The sequence below is a fragment of the Culex pipiens genome, chromosome 1, assembly GCF_016801865.2.
Source record: "Culex pipiens pallens isolate TS chromosome 1, TS_CPP_V2, whole genome shotgun sequence".
NCBI classification, from domain to species: Eukaryota; Metazoa; Arthropoda; class Insecta; order Diptera; family Culicidae; genus Culex; species Culex pipiens.
In genome coordinates, this window is record NC_068937.1 from 54,006,971 (window position 1) to 54,024,660 (window position 17,690).

Below are 17,690 nucleotides of genomic sequence, written 5' to 3' on the forward strand. Positions count from 1 at the left end.
TTACTCCAAAATCGACATTACTTAAAAAGTGAAATAACGATGAGCAAATCCGTTCTATTCAGCTGCAATTAACGTCGAAAACCCACCACACTCATACTAAATCTCATGTGGGTTATCTTCTTCATAAAATACAATAATTCTTATCTGATGATTATTCGAGAAGCCTACACTTGACGTTATGTGTAATGTTCGTCATGAAATATTGCCATATAAACATTTTTGATTGCAAAAAGGTACCATAACACACTTTAAAAGCATTTAAAAAACTTTTAACAAAAAAATGTTGTTCATCTCTAAGTATGAGTGGCCAAACTAGCCATTACCATCAAGGAAACGTCCCACATTGCTGTTTTGGGAAACCTCGAACATCAGACTAAGACTGGCAGGACTTATCGCCACGATAATGCATTGCTCTATATTTCGAGCTGTTCAAATTTAAATACCACACTCTCTTATCATGCAAACAACGTAAACACGCGTCGTCTTCGTCGTGTTGTTGGACTTCTTGTCCTCTAGCCGCCGTCGTTTGCCGGTAGATAGAACAGACAGTCGCGTTTCGGTACGTGAGCTGTTCACCAAAAGAGACGTGTTTTCCTTAAAAGTGACCAAGTGACCAAAATTTAGCTGAAAATGGGGTAAATTCTACTAACGAAACAAAAAACAAGTTCAGCGCCCTGTGGTAAAACGTGTTATGTTGTGCTAGATTTAGAATTTATCTGCGGTTTTCTACAAAAAATAGATCTCCAAAGTAGATTCATAAGTCACCATCTAATATTTTGTTAGAGGGCCTTTCAACTCGAAACACAAGTTGCGTGTCAAAATGGCTTAATTGCACGTGCGACGTTTGTGGCTTCCGGGGATCTAAAAATCAAAAGAACGGAAGTGTTAGAAAAGTGACACAGCCCTCAACCGACGTGGAGTTTGCAAATCCAAGCCCAAAGGGGCAACCGTCATCAGATTGGCCAGATCACGACGCGTTGGTTGTTCTGAACCGTTCGATTAGTTTCGAGTTGGGATTAATACAGCACTTCCTAATTGAAGGGTGCAGTAAACTTGTAGCTAAGCTGGAGGGGGGAGCCTCTTAAGTTGAACCGTTTGGCATCACCCACTTTAATTAGCGGATACGTTGCTTGAGTTTGTTTTTTTTTTTGCTGCTACCAAATTTAATCTAAAGGTGTTAAAGCATAATTAAGCGGTGGTGAATGATCTGATTCGGATTCCGTATTCAAATTTGAGCGATAATGAGAATAACGGTGATAAATGATTTATTTTTTTATTGTTCAACATACTATTTTATTTAGAGTCATTTTGATATCTTCTGAACTAAAAAATGTGGTTTCGTCACTTTTTCATGATCATGAATAATCGTAACTTCAACCAAAACTTAAGCTGTCAATCAATTTTGCATATCATTTGCATGTATGCAGTCTCTACATGCATCACACTCGTGGCAAAGAAAATTATTTAAAAACTCAGCCGAGACGGTGATTTTCTGACCCACGCAAACTTATGAATTGCTGTTCAGCGCCAAAGACGTTTCCATGGAGTTCCATGTGCACAACATATGGGACTGTTTCTCAGTTTGGGATTGACGTTAGTGAAATATAATCTGTGCTATGTGGTAATGTGAAAATTGGTATTTCGACAAAATATGAAATTTGAAAATAGTTGCAATAAGTTGTTGTTTATTTAATTAAGGTGACTTTAACCAGAAAGGGGTCTTTCGTCACCAGAATTTCAAAAAGTGATATTTCAATTATGTGGTTAGTTAACATAAACACAAGTGAATGTTTTTGACAATTTAAATAAATAGTGAATCACAAGTTATTATCATGATAATAACATTCTTGATTCTGTTATACATCTGGTTAAAACCTCGAAATAACTGACCGAATTTGTTAATACTTTATTTGATAATGAATGATACAAAAATGCAGATTTTTTTCGTGTTTTGGACAGGAAAAAGCTGCTTTGTTTTTTTTATATGGTCAAATTCCATAAACCATCAGTGAATTTGAGTTTTTTTACGGTTTTGACAATTTCTTAATTACACTTAATTCTGTTCAAAAGTTTGTAAGAGGGACGTTGTCAACAAATTTGAGGAAATTACGGTTTTAAAACAAATCCTGTTCATTTGACAGCTGCTAAAAATTGATGTACGGTCTATAATTGACGGAAATTCAGTTTTTTCTGGCTGGCATCTTATAAACATGCATTTTTATTACTGAAATTATGTTGGTAACAACAATAAATAACATTGCAGCAAAAATATTTTTTGTGATTTTTTGCCTTCCTCACCTTACTGAGGAAAGGCTATAAAATCACTCGAAAAATGAACTTCTCAATTAGACCTCCTAGACCCACCTTCATGTATACCTATCGACTCAGAATCAAATTCTAAGCAAATGTCTGTGTGTGTGGTGGGATGTTGATCAAAAAATTGTCACTCGATTATCTCGAGACTGGCTAAACCGATTTTGTCCGTTTTGGCCTCACTCGATCCGTCTTGGGGTCCCATAAGTTGCTATTAAAAATTATGCAGTTTAGTTAAGTACTTCAAAAGTTATACTAAAAAAACGATTTTGACAAAAGTTCGGAAGATTGTAAAAAGGGTGGTTTTTGTAAGAAAACCCGTCATGTTGTACATTTTTAGAAAGGTATTTGAAAGACCTTTCCAACGCGTCCAAGACATTGAAGATCTGACAACCCTATCAAAAGTTATAAGCGAAAAAAAAACGAAGTTGACTTTATAGCTGTCGGCCACCATTGCTAGTACCAACCACTAGTGTCTTCCTTTTTATCTACAAGGACTTCGCCGCCCTGGGCTCCTAAGTGTATGGAAGTATGGCACGGAGCGACGGCGCCGAATACCCATATTTACACAAAGAATTTTAGAGCGCCCGCCGCGGGATTCCAACCAGCGACCTCTGGATTGTGAGTCCAGTGCGTGGTCCGATTGATCCACACGGGCGGGACGAACCGGTTTTGCACTTTAGTGTTATTTATGCACTTTTTGGAGGCCGGATCTCAGATATTTTGAAAACCGCCCTTCTGTGTCTATTTTGGAAATCACCCTTTAAATGTGAGGAAGGCGTCAACCACCTAAGGGTGGATTAAGTAACGTTTTTATCTATTTTCAATGAAAATAATTCCATAATTTAAGAACTAAGCCAATCATTTCAAGATGATCAAAATATTTGTTTTCACGGAAATTAAAAAAAAAATCGAAAACATTTTTAGCGATAAGTGCAGAAAATTTCACAAAATATAGACTGGTCAGTCGAAAATAACGGGTTTCGTGAATATTTTTTCATTTCAATTTACTATTTCTGGACCCTGAATTCAGAACCATCATTGACAGAGGCTCATTACCGGGCTAACGTTAGCAAGCAGCAGTCATATAAACTCAGTCAAATAATGAAAAATGGATCACATTTTCTTCGCTTTTGAACAATACTTATTTCTCTTGGAATATTTTGAAATTGCAAAAAAATAATCAAATTAAGGCCGTTGTAAATATTTTGCAAAGTTTATGACGTCCCCCCCTTATCTTTTTACATTCAAATGTTGAAAACATGGCTCATAATTTACTTTTTTTGTAATTTTTTGCACTCCCTCCCCCCCTAATTTCGGTCTGAGTTGAGGAACATAAACTTAAAAAAAATCAAACTTGATGTCACCCCCCCTGGTTCGAAAAATTAAAAGGCAAAATGTTTTTTTCAAGAAAAAAATTCATTTTACTGGAAGTACAATACTTCTTCGGTAACTGGGCGCTCGATATTTGGGCCGTAGCCTCGATAAAAAGCAGACAAACGTCAAAAAACCAAAACAAACCGAAACGACCAAGGGGTTAATGGATGCAAAAATCAACCTTTATTTAAATTCATGTCACAATTAAAGCAAAATGGAAAGTAAGCACAATAAATAAGTTTGAGTAACCTATATTTTCATATTTCATCAAGAAAATATACGCATCGGTGATCTATTCGTAATGTTTCGTTCAGCCCAGTTAGCGAGTAGCATTCGGTGACTGGGATACGTTCTCAGCATAGTTACGGAACAAGTAGGGTAGAGTAGTCATCAAAAAGACACGGGGAACAATGATAAAATGGCTCTCACAAGTCGTAGTTTCAAGCAATCAGGATCATATTTGGGGGAAAGGTGTGTCTACTGGATACACGTCTGCCATAATAGTGGCTTTGGTTATGGACGCTCCCTTGAAAAGTTATTCATAAATGTTTGATTCTGGGGTGTAAAAGTAAATTATGGACAAAAAATACTTTTTCGCTCGTAGGCTGCCATTTACACCAAAACTAATATTACTTTAAATTTCTTTCGACGTTCCATAGTGATTGAGTTGGGCTACAATATCCTTTCATTAGGTTTTGCCAAAATTTTGAATATACCCAGAATCCAGGGCTGTCTCATTGTTCCCCACTCATTTCAGTCCATGGGTAACAATGAGACACATTGAATTTTCTTCATTAAACTTTTCAAAATCTATGGAAATCTTTCAAAACATGAATTAAAAGTGATTTTTGACATATTTATAGAGTTTTAACTTAATTTAACCAAAAATACAAAGATATTTGGTATAAATATATGGATTTTACAAAAAATAAATACTTTTAAGTATAACTTTTGTTAATTAAAGTTTCATGTTGAAAAAATTGCTCTAAAATGTTCAACGCAAGTCACCTGCAATGGAACAATACAAAAACATGATGTTTTACTTGGAAAATGTTGATTTTCGTAGAGTGTCTCATTGTTCCCCAGCTGTCTCATTGTTCCTGCCAAGTGCGTCTACAATGAGACAGTTGAATAACTCTGACTGTAGATGTCGGATCGATCTCATATTTTGGTCAATGTTAGAACACATTAAAAGAAAAAAAATGCAACAAAAAGCTCATTCAAATACGCTGATGAAAAAAATAGAAAAATCGTTGAAAGTTGAAAACCAAAAGTGTCTCATTGATGACTACCCTACCCTACTTTAAGTGTAATGAACTGAAATCAATCTCAAATGCCTTTTTTACATTGATGTTTAGCATGTTTGGTCTCGTTTAATAATATTTTGAACTTTTATGAAATTGCAACACCGCAAAAACTTTTTTTTCTCGCAAAAAAAATATTTTTTTCTCAGAAAACGATACACCTCTCGTGATTTCTTAATAACAAAAACAATGTAAATAACATCAAAAATCTTTCAAAGTAGAACTGTTCTTAGATAGTTTTCTAACATTTTCCCAACATATAGTGGAATTTAATGAACTCTACCTTAAATGCTAATCGTTAGACAATTGACCCAATCTCAACCCTTAGAGGGGAAGACATTTGGTCAAATGAAACTAAAATGATGTTCAAATACAAAGATATGGTAAAAACAAGTCATCTAACAGTGTTTCTTGTTCGAGGGAATTGTATTGACAAACCACAATGTTTGAATAGAGATTTTCAAACATTGTAAGAAATTGTAAAATCCGTGAAAATCACTTTGACCCTATCTCACTCCCAGGCCCCCAGACGACCCAATGTCACCCCACTGACGGTACCCAAAAATATAGCTCATCGTTGTTTTTATTTTCAAAAAAAAAGAACCATATATCATAACGTGCGGGTCGATATCTCCAATTGTTGTTATTTTATGTGACATTTTCTGAGAAATCTAATACAAATATGTTGAGACTTAGGCTCTTTGGTCCAGGCACGGTAAAAAAAACCATTTTATGTTTTCATACGACTTTTTTGGCTGTTTTTTTCGGTCCTAAAATTATTTTTCCTTGAATTATGAATCACCTTACATTAGCGTCTAAGATATCTATAATCGGTTGAAATGACGTGCAGTTATGATTTTTTTGAAAAATGTCTTTTTAGCGAAATTTAACAAAAATGGTTAGGGTGCCCAGAAAAAATGACCCCCTGCTCCACAAGCCGAAAACAGTTTTTTGGGTTATTTTAAACATCTGTGTTAATTTTGAGCGAAATTTGATAAGATTAGCCAATTGATACCCAAGCCTCAAATTGTTATAAAAAATCTTTTCAAGATCTATTTTGAAAACTTTGGTATGTTCAACAAAGAAGAGCATTAAATTTAAAATGAGAATCTCACTTTTGTGGTTGGAAGTATCGCACCCTGCAGACAAAACCGTAAGAAGATGGGGTTTTTCATACATTTTTTATTATCCCCATACAAACTTCACCCTCAAGTATCAATAGGTAAATGTTGACCGATAAACCGGATGGCAAGCTCCGATAGACATGATTTAAATGATTTTTGGACTCATGAAAATTAGCCTGTCCCAGTTTGAGGTCAAGTCGAGGAATTTCAGGTGCTCACTTCTTAAATGATAGATTATGATGTTAGGAACAATGTTTTCTTAGACAAGAAAAAATAATAAAATACTTTCTCGCACCCCCTAGTCAATTTACTGAAAAAAGTCATTTTTTGAACAAATTTTCTAAAGTCACTTGGAATCAATACAAAAACTATTTTGATCAGGTGTGTATTATCTTCAAACGATAGGTTTTTGTCCATAGATTCAAATGCACTATCGATATTGGACCAAAACCTAAGTTTTTGAATTCTTCCAGGCGGATTTATGTCAAAAAATCGCATTTTTTCGAAACTTTTTTCAGAAATGCTCATTTAATTTAGGGTAGCCTATTTTTCCCAGTAAAACCAATACATGCAACTTGTAGGAAATTTCCTGGCGAACATTTTTCCCTCTGAGAAAATGCAATTTCAACACTCCAGAGCCGAGATATTTGAGTTTTAGTGAGAAAAAAAGTGCCAATTTTCAAAATTTCTCAGAATTCAGAAGCAAGGCCTACTAACTACACGATGTTGCAAGCATGTGTCGCAAAGGTCAGGGTATGCTTTCTTATAGTAATTTTGGCCGCTGAATCCGAATCTGAAATCAAATTTCATGTAAACAGTGATGTTTTGGAGCTACACCCCTTTGCAATGTTATTTGCGTGTTTAAATCGCTGCAATTTAAATAGCTTGCAAGTTCGGTCATACCTTTTCCTCGGTTTTCGTACCACTTTGATTGTTATTTTGTCTAAGAAAACATTGTTCCTAACATCATAATCTATCATTTAAGAAGTGAGCACCTGAAATTCCTCGACATGACCTCAAACTGGGACAGCCTAATGAACATGACATGAAAAAAGGTATGAAATCTTTTTATTAAGTAGATACTATCAGTTAATCAAGTTGAAAAAAAAAACATTACTCAGAATATTTAGTTACTCATCTTAAATCATATGCTGGTCACAGGTCAAACAAACAAGTTAATTTTTCTTCTTCGAAATAGGTCAAAGAGCAAATCTATAGAGTGACACCTGTGTTCAAACCTAAGTCCATAATCCTTTTTTTTTGTTCCGACCTTTTTCCACTATTTACGACCCACATCCTGCGCTCTGTATAATCCGTTCAGAACGCCAACGCATGTCGCATTAGCGCAGAACATCGCTTAGCATCGCCTGGACATGACTGTTAGTCACGATGTCACGAATATCTACACAACTTTAGACATTAAACACCATGCATAATCAATTGAGACCTGTCCTATTTTTTAAATTCATTTGTGTTATATTTTGAGAATTTTCATTTAACAAAATTAAATTTAGTATTAATTATGAATTTTGAAATAATTCAAAGGTGAGAATTTACTTTTTGCTTAGACTTTTTGAACGTGAATTTCTCTTTAATTTATAACCGTGAATAATCGCAGCTCCCCCGCTAATTATCGCTCGTGCATAAAATAATGTTTAATAAAATAAAACAAAACAGCGCCGATTGACGCCCGAAAGAAACGGCGCAACGAAAAAAAAAACAAACTCACAGTTGAAACAATATGATCGTCACCATTTCCAGGCGCGTCGTCGTCGTCGGCTCATTTATAAGCGGCAACTTAAGCCATCGGAGCCTTAAGTCGAGCATCACACCTCCGACGGTTCAGAATCAATCGCGAATTCGCACAAAACTCCTTCTAACGTCGTGTTTCGTGAGAACTTTTAAAACAGTCACTCAAGAGGTACGGAAAAAGGCTCCCAGCTTTTAAATAGTGTATTTATATTTTTAACTGAAATTACTTGGTTATCGCATATCGTGCACGTTACGTCGTTACGGTTTCAACTTCTTTTTCCTCCTTTTCAAACGTACTCCGTCGTCGTTGTTACACTGTACAGAGCTCGCGTTTGCCTTCTTTCTATAATTTAATAGTGTATAAAGCCGTTTGACGGGGCACTTTTTAGGCTTAGTTGCGTTGCAATTCTTGCCCGAGGTGGATCTCCCCAGTACGCTAGTAGTGCTTCCTAAGTGACTGAACCAAAAGCGCGCGCGAACTGTGAAGATTTAGTGACTTTTTAGTGACCAGTGGAAAAAAAGACGAATACCGCTAGCAAAAACTGTTGATTTTTAAAGGGTTACCTATTGTGCATTTTTTTGTTGTTTGGTAGTGAATCGAGCAAAATGTCGCCCCAGATCAAGAACATCCCGCGCCGTCAGGCGATCCCGATCCTGTACACCCGAGGAACACACTACGACGTTGGGTACGATGTGGTAAGTTGATTTTGGGACATTGTTGTTCGTGGATTTTGTAATATTAATGTTTTCCTTTCTTAAACTTAAAAAATAATTTAAAATCCAGATAGTGTCAGCTAGAATCTTGAAAGTTTTATTTATCAATTTGAATCAAATTAAGTTACTTTAAATCACAGATTGGCAAAAAACTGGTTTAAAAAATTATTACAAGAATTCATAGTTTTTTTCTTGAACTTTTTACAATAGCTGTAATAATTTCTTAATGATCTTGTTTGATGACTTTTATTTTCAAAATGTTTTATTAAAAAAATGCAAGCTTTTTGCATTGTGATCGCATAATTTTGTTTTATAAATATTTGTTTCGAAAAGTGTAGCAAATTTCTCATAAAATAAGCCTTTATCTTAAGTCAAAAGTTTTAGGAGAATTGAGGGTATGATATTGCTTACCTTAAGAAGTTTTTACAAAATATGATGTTTTTCGCTCGAACTAGGATTCTTTCTAAACTAATAAATGCAAAGCATCTGTATCATCATTAATATTACAATGCTTTTTAATCCTTTGTTTCAAACTGTTTCGCTGCCTTAGGTTAATTATTACAAATTTAAAGTTTTCGTGAAACTTCAAGTTTTTTCGTTATAGTTAAACTTAGATTTATTTTTTAAATAAAACTTAAGTTTAATTTTAAAACCTCATATTGTAACAATAATGACGAAAGTGATGATACAGTTGCTTCGCATTTATTAGTTAAGAAAAAAATCTAATTTCAGCAAAAAAAAAATATTTTGTAAAAACTATTTACGGTTATGAACACCATACCATAAACTCTCCTAAAAACTTAAAATAAAGTGCTTATCTTATGAAAAACTTGCAAAACCTTTCGAATCAAATATTTATAAAACAATAACAAAAAGCTCCTAAAAACCGACCGGAAATCGCTAAAATACCGTCTTTTTCTGAATATTGTGCATTAACAAGGCAAAATAGCTGTCCCAATATGTATCCCAAATCGCCCCAGATGACTGTAGCATTTTCTTCTTAAAATTTTCAAGGTAACTTTACAATAGGACGTAACATTGGACATACGTAACATTGGGTTACGGCCTTTTGAAAAATTTGCCTCAGATTTGTCTCTTTGAAATAATAGGACTAACTATTTTTTTTCTCTCAAAATTTCCCCCCTTAAAATTTTTCTGATGAATTCCAAAATATTTTTTTTCTTAATTTTAAAAGGTCTTTGTTATTTCTGATTCGAAAGGCGCATTAAGTTTCTTGTGGTTTCTTTCTTCCGAATTCTACATGTTGTTGCTTGTGTGCTATCTTGTGACACGTCTGCTGTAAAAATTTATTATTCCCTTCGACATCGAATTTGTATCTCAGCATTATTGATAAGAAGTTTTAGCAGTTTCATGAATATCAAAGTGAAGCAAGCAGCTTTTCTCAATTTTGTGTCAATTAAAAAACCATTGTTTTCCATTTAAAATGTTGTAGCATAATTTTCTTGAGAAATATACTTTTCGTCATATTCAAAGCCAAATTTGTTTATAATTCGATAAACAATCTTAAAAGCATCATGCAACATTCAATAAAATTCACAGTGCGATTGAAATTTCCCCTTCTTTCCCAATTCATTGAAACCGGAATTTTGTGGAAGCTTGAGCGAATCTCGCGAGCATGGTTTACGATCACACGACCTGCCCAAGCGAGCGTTTTTCCCCATTTTAGTGATATTCCCGCTGAAAAAAAAAATCAAAACAGGATTAAATCGACATCATCCGTCATTAAGTTTTATTTCTCCACCTCCCAAATTTGACATGACTTTTTTGTTTGTCTTCGGTATAGGATTAGCTGAATTTGGTCATCGCTTGATGTTCATTCTCGATTGTCGTTGAATTAATCACCTACCCGAAAAGAATAATCAAACTGCTCTGAGCCACATCTAATTCATGTTGGGTTTGTTTACAGTCTGGGCACGAAATCGCGGTTAAACCTACCCCAACAAGTTACTAGTTGATGTATGGTGGTAAGGAAGAAGTTGTTGGGTTTTTTCTGCTTTAAGCTGCTGAAATAGACAGACTGTGACGGGTTTTTTTTTCTCAGATTGGTGGAATTAGTTAAAATTCCAAAAATGACAATGTTTTAGGAGCAGCAAAAAAAAAAGCAGCGGCGAATTTGTATTGAGCGTTAGATGCGGAAACTTCACTTGATGAGGTCAGATCGTTAAATTTGTTTAACGATCAAAATGATTTGTTTAACGAGGATGCCAGCAAAATTTATGGGTGCAATGACTTATGAGTGTTTTAATAAGATTATCTTTATAAGCATACTTTAAAACCGGGGTTACTTTGATAGGTTAAAAGAAAAAGTTGAAGATTTTGTTGCAAAAGAAGAAAAAAAAATGAATTTAGTATTAGGGGAGGTGGGGGTAAGACGGCCAGGTGGGGTAAGACGGCCATGCGCTCGTTTTACTACTAAACATGATAAAAGTTACCCAAATATCTAATGGTATTGTACCTTATGCTAAAAAAGTTACTTTGAGCCACTTTTTGCAAAATAAAAAAGTGATTTGTTAACATAATTTTGATAAATAAGAAAAAAATGCCGTAATCACCAGTGTGACGTAATATTTATCATTTGAAAAAAGTGCTTTGTTTATTAACTGTTTTAAAAACATTTAGAAGCATTTTACCAAAAGCTTTTCATTTCACAGTCATGATGATACTGTCCTTAACAGTATCAGATACAAATATTAGGTTTTTATGTATTTTTATCTTAGTTATCTAAGTTGCAAAAAACGGTGGCCGTCTTACCCCCGCAAGAGGAGGAAGGGTCGAAAAAGCACATTTTTTTGAAATCAATAAAAAGTAAAGAAAAGTTTATTTTAAAGATACCAATTTAGGTCATTTCTATGAAGGAGAAGTCCAACTAGGATCTGTACAAAGTTGGAGTTGAAAATAACGATTTATTTTGATTTTAAATGAGTTTTTACCTTAGGGTGGCCGTCTTACCCCCATCTCCCCTATCGAAATGACTCCAAACTGTACTGCGCATGGTTACTTCTCTACCAAATAACCCCAATGAAATCTTTCCAATTAGCACTTTCCGATTCTATTGACAATTTTCTACTCGGACCAGATAACGATTAACGGGGAGTTAGCAAGCAGGGTTCTTTCAACAGTTTTGCATTTTTTTTTTTGTGCAAAAAGTGAAAATCTGCAAATTAAGACCGAATAGTTACCATGCAAAACTTACCAGAATTATCTTCTGAGTAACTCTCTACGAAATCGGCCGATTTCGACCATTTTTATTTTTTGTATTTTTTTATTGTGCTCAAACTTTGTGGGGGCCTTCCCTATGACCAAATAAGCTATTTTGTGTCATTGGTTCACCCATACAAGTCTCCATACAGTTTTGGCTACTGTCCATACAAAAATGGTTTGTAAATATTCAAACAGCTGTAACTTTTGAGTGAATTTTCTGATCAATTTGGTGTCTTCGGCAAAGTTGTAGGTATTGTTAAGGAATATTGAGAAAAAAATAGGTACACGGAAAAAAATTGCAATTTTTTTAATCAACTATTTTTTTACAAAAACTCAATTTCCCAAAATACGTATTTTTTTGATTTTCTAGATTTTTTTATATGTTTTAGGGGACAAAAATTCGCAACTTTCGAGCAATAGAGAAACATGGTAAAAAAAATCTGCCGCCGAGTTATGAATTTTTGAAGAAATAGTGATTTTTGGAAAAAATCGAAATTTTATGCAAAAACAAATTTGACGTTATTTTTTAATGCAAAATTGAATTTGCAATCGAAAACTACTTTAAAGTTTTTTTGATAAAGTGCTCCGTTTTCAAGATGTAGCCACCGAAAGTTTGATTTTAGCGAAATATTTGCAGTTTTTCGATTTTTAAAAATAGTGACCATGAATGACCATTTATGAAAATATTTTTTTGAAAGATTCAGAAAATTTGCTATAAAATTGTCTAAGAGACATTGAAGATTGGACCTTGCGTTGCTGAGATACAGCCGCTTTAAGAAAGAAAAAAAAAACGAAAATTGAAGTTTTTTAAGTCTCACCCAAACAACTCACTACCATCTAATGTCGATATCTCAGCAACTAATGGTCCGATTTTCAATGTTAAAATATGAAACATTCGTGAAATTTTCCGATCTCTTCGAAAAAATATTTGCTACAAAGACAATTCACTCAAAGTTACAGCTGTTTGAATATTTACATACCATTTTTGTATGGACAGTAACCAAAATTGTATGGAGACTTGTATGGGTGAACCAATGACACAAAATAGCTTATTTGGTCATAGGGGAGGCCCCCACAATGTTTGAGCCAAATCAAAAAATACAAATAAAATCCATTTCCGGTTTTGGTAGAGAATTGCTCTTCTATTAAATGCAATGTTGTTACTTTTTTTGTGACTGCTCCTAAGTTTATATAACATTTTTTTAAATTGTATATATTTCAATTTGCGGTTAATAATTATATTTGAAAACTTTCATTCTTTAACTTTGTAGGTCATTGCCACAAAGACTGCGTAGGCTCAATTCGAGAGGAAGCATGAAGTTTGTGGGCCCCATAAACACGTGCACTTAGAATTTTTCAAAAATATTTAGACAGGGCCGAATGGGTATTCTCCAAAGCTTTTATGGTGAATTAGGGCGGTTCGTTCAAAGTCAGAAATTTTGTTGATTGGTCCATGAAACATGACCTAACTCGTTTTCTTTACTGCTTTTTAGGCAGCGAATGACTAAGAAGGTTGCCTTAAATAAACGAAAAAATAAAAACAACTATGCCTCTTTTATTTTTTAACATTTTACGCATTTACAGCTTAAAACTACAGTTTTATTTTTTTTGAATTATTTAAGGTAAAACTGGACGTCGGCCATTAAAAAACTTCTGTGTGAATTAAATCATTTTTTTTTAATTTGACAGATTGTTTCCTTACGACTTTTTTCTGTCTACCAAACAGAGAACTTTCCGAGATATGACGTTTTTCTTAAAACTGCTTTTCACGATTACAATCTCCTTATTAGATTTCTGATCTCGACAGTTAGCTTGCTATCATCCTTTTCAACGAGTGCAACAAACAGAAAACCCTCCGTTACGGCATTTTATTTAAAACTGCTTTTAAAACTCGAGTCGTGGAATCAATATGGCGGACCTTCCCGTATTCCATTAAATGCTTTGTATTACACTCATCCCCCGGTGTGGTTGGTCACTTTTTCGTTTGACACTTTTAAGCTTGTAACCCGTTGGTTTGACAAAGTCAAACTAAAAAGTGACGAACTGTCAAATCAAACGTTTTTTTAGTAAGTGTAAAGAGGGTGCCAAACTAAAATCGTTTGACAACAATTGGTGTCAATCTATCGGGGTTTCAGGGTAATTTCTTATAAACTCAAATTTTTAACCCCTTCCCGCCCATAGCAAAATCGAGATTTTTACGGTTATCCTTGCCATTTTATACAGAATTTACCAAATTGGATGGAATTTGAATTGGATGCAGTAAACATCTTTAATAACACTGTGCAGGAAGAATGGGATCATATCATTCATTTCTCGGATTAGTTTTCAAAAAGCCGTAAGAGCCATTGGTAAACAGAGTCCTTTTTGCATCGGTGTTGGACCTACTTACGATAAACCAATATTAAAAATACTCGAGATTGTTCATCTACACGTCCTTCAAGTGCCCCAAACTAAAAATAAATGAAATTTTGTTTTATTTCGAGAAAAGCAAACATTAGTGTCAGAGGTCACTGTGGCTCTTACGGCTTTTTGAAAACACACCGAGATTTGTTTTCGAGAAATTTGTATTTGAAGTGAAAAATTAGTGGTGCTCTGGTGCAACTATGGGCGTTAGAGGGTTAATAGAATGATGGACAATTTTTAATGAATAGTAAATAAAATAAACAATCTTGTAGCGAACCTTTTAAAATAAAGTAGAATTACAAAGACAACCCGGATTTTTTTCAACTTTTTAGAAGTTGTTGAAAACAGTTGAAATGGAACGTAGTTCTTGTTCAAATAATTAAATCGTGCCAAACATTTGCAAAGAGTTTTAAAAAATAGGAGAATAATTTTAAAACCCCCTATAAGGTTACGTATTAGGATTTTGTAAAAAAAACTGGGGTGAATTTTGACTACATCCTAAATAGGCTAGCAGTTTTTGGAGCACATGAAAGCATTAAATTTGCAATTAAGTATTTATGAGAACGCTTTCAGGGATATATTCACTGAATTACACAGGATATCTTTACTACGCAGGATACCCAAAGCTGATAAATAAACTTATCCTAACCATTTTAAAGTAAAAAAAAGCTCACAATCAGTTGAAAATTATATCACAGTAGGTACCTAGGTTGAAATGCTACCAAATGCCACTGCACGTTTAGTTACCTTATGGGAATGCGGAATAAATAAAGTCAAACTGCAATCAAACTTACTCTATCAAATAAAAATCACGCAAACGTCCAGTTAGCGAATCCCATAAATTACTCCCTCTTAACGACAGAAAAAGGTGGCCCAGAAACGACCTAATAAATTCCATCTTTGCATTAATTAGTCCGGCACCTGCCAGTCTTTTGCGAATCGACAGACAACTCACGGATTACAATATAAAACATACACAATATGTTTCATTTTTTTTTTCTAAAGGAGCGATAAATGCAGTTGCATGAAAATCCAATCACCTGTATCAGGTTCGTGACAATCGAGAATGAAAAACTGTGTCAGGAATAAGAATTGGTACCTCGACCTACAAAGCTCTCGGCCAATTGCCTGGAGGATAGATACAGACACTAACCTGTAAGATGTGGGGGGTTCTCTAAATATAAAATGTGTTTAATTAATGAACAACGAGGTCGCGGTTGTAATTGAGCTACATGTCCCTACCCTTCAACGCAGTACAGTAAAGCACCGGGCTCGTGATTATTCTATTCTAATCACAGTGCCAGAATCATTAAATCAAATTAGCACGACCACCTCGCAGTCGTTTGACCTTCCCGCTGAATGGTGGGATTTATGTATGCAAAGTGTGGGTGATTTTAAAACTTGCAAAAATCACGACGGAATATCCCCGAGGTGCTAATTGATACGCTAAATATCGCCGAAAGTTTACTTCTCTTGGTTGGTGTTTTCTTATTCTTTTATGAAGTTATTCTCAAGTCTCGTTTTTATGTGTATTCTTTATTTATTTATTTATTTATTTTATGTGCAGTTTTTTAAATTTGTATTACATCATTTTTTTACAAACGTCCATTAAACCTTCAAGGTTAGTTAAGGGTTAGCGGTCAACGCACCTATACAACTCTTTCTCCACCTCATAAAACATTCTGCCTAGCCCTAGCCATACCGTTCGAGACCTTTACCTTGGCCAAACCGCGAACAACTTCGGGAAGGTTACGTACCACCAGTGGTATCAACATCAACCACCTTACACTTGAACCTACTGATCTACTTTTGCGGCATTTTGCCGGTGTGTGTCGACTCCACAAGGAATGTTGTATCGATTTAGTGTAGTGTCTCTTTGGAAGGAAATTGCCGGTTTTTTTACTACTGACCGGCTAGCTAGTTGGAGTGAGGCAGCATTAAAACGATAGCAACTAATGAATTGACGCGTTGCAGGTACTTTAGGTGCGTGTGTGATTGCATCAAATTACAATCATCATCACGACATACCTGTTTGTGTTGCGGTTAACACTTGAACATGCGTTTTATGACAGCGGACAATTCTCGCTTACTTTTAAAAAGGTCCTATGTACATAGGAAGCCCATGCCGCATTGGTTGTTTTGAAAAAGTAATCTAGAATTTTGAATCTACTAAGTATCGAGGGATTGCATCTTTTTGAATACTTTATTTGAAGCTAGTATTTTAATAGCAAAACTATTTATACGACTAATAACAAATGCTGGATACACTGAATTCAGCATTTTTTATGTTGAGCCTACATTGCATTCGTGTAAGAAACTTAGTCACATTCCAAAACTAGAGTATATATATATGTTCGATTTTGTAGAGTTTCAGCATCAATTTTTAAACAAATATTTCTATATGCCTATGGCCTACGGGCCGGATACGGCCCAAAAGTCTATTTCATCCGGCTGCGGAGACTCATGAAAATTGTCCAACGATTGGCCAGACTCATAGTGAAATGGGATATGTTTAATTAATGCAATGAAAAATGAAACTAACAAAAAATGTTGTTGATTTGAGCATGAGCATGAGCATGGTTGACTGCCAATGAGTTGCTACTCCGTTATTGACAGATCAGCTAAAGTTAAACAATAAATCAAAAATGATCATTGGGAGCCTACTGTTTAACTTCTGAAGTTCCCGACTTCATTAGTCAATACCGGCGCCATCCCAAGAAGCCTGCAGTTCAACAAAAGGGAGGAATGTTAGTCCGATAGTTGGAGTTGCAGACTAATCTAGCACACAGCTTTTCGCTATATACCTGTTAACACCGCATGAGACCGTTGAAACCACAGCATCTTCTTCAAGCATCAAGTGGCGAATGACCTCTCTAGGTTAAAGTCACGTTAATAAAATAAACAACAACAACCTTCAATCATCACGGGATTATTATTTTTTTGGGTTAGTAGGTATTGGCTTTTCGATGCCTCTTGAGCTACGATGCTGTGGGGAGGACTTAACACATATCCACCCGATGTCGGGCCCTCCGGGCTACGAAGCCATAAGAAAGTATTTTTTCAACACAAAAACACTCGCGCACCACGCAACGTTCTTGCTGAATCAAAATAATTTTGTAACGCGACAAACCCGACGAACTCAACCATCAACGTGCCTTCCGATCCTCTTGTCTTTCTGATAACCGGATAAGGTACTGGTTTTCGATGCCTCCCGAGCTACGATGCTATGGAGAGGACTATCATAATGGACCCGTCGGCGAGCCTTCTGAGCAACGATGCTATGGGAAGGTCTTTCTTACTAACACACAAGAACACTCACACACAGTTATTTTAATACCGTCATCAGGGGTGACATTGGGTCTGGGGGGTGAGATTGGGTCATACAAATTTCAGCATTTTTGTATGACCCAATCTCACCCCCCAGACCCAATGTCACCCCTGATGACGGTATCTAATAAATGCAAATTTTGCGCCACTATTA

General features: G+C 35.2%; 1 protein-coding gene across 1 annotated transcript in view; it reads left to right on the forward strand.

The window, feature by feature from the left end:
- Positions 1 to 509: 509 nt before the first annotated feature.
- Positions 510 to 17,690, forward strand: part of LOC120412464 (uncharacterized) — a 28,685-nt gene continuing 11,504 nt past the window's right edge. The window contains exons 1-2 of the mRNA XM_039572942.2: positions 510 to 635; positions 8,464 to 8,566. Coding sequence (XP_039428876.1) covers positions 631 to 635; positions 8,464 to 8,566 — 108 coding nt within the window. The 5' untranslated portion in view covers positions 510 to 630. The remainder of the gene's footprint in view (positions 636 to 8,463; positions 8,567 to 17,690) is intronic.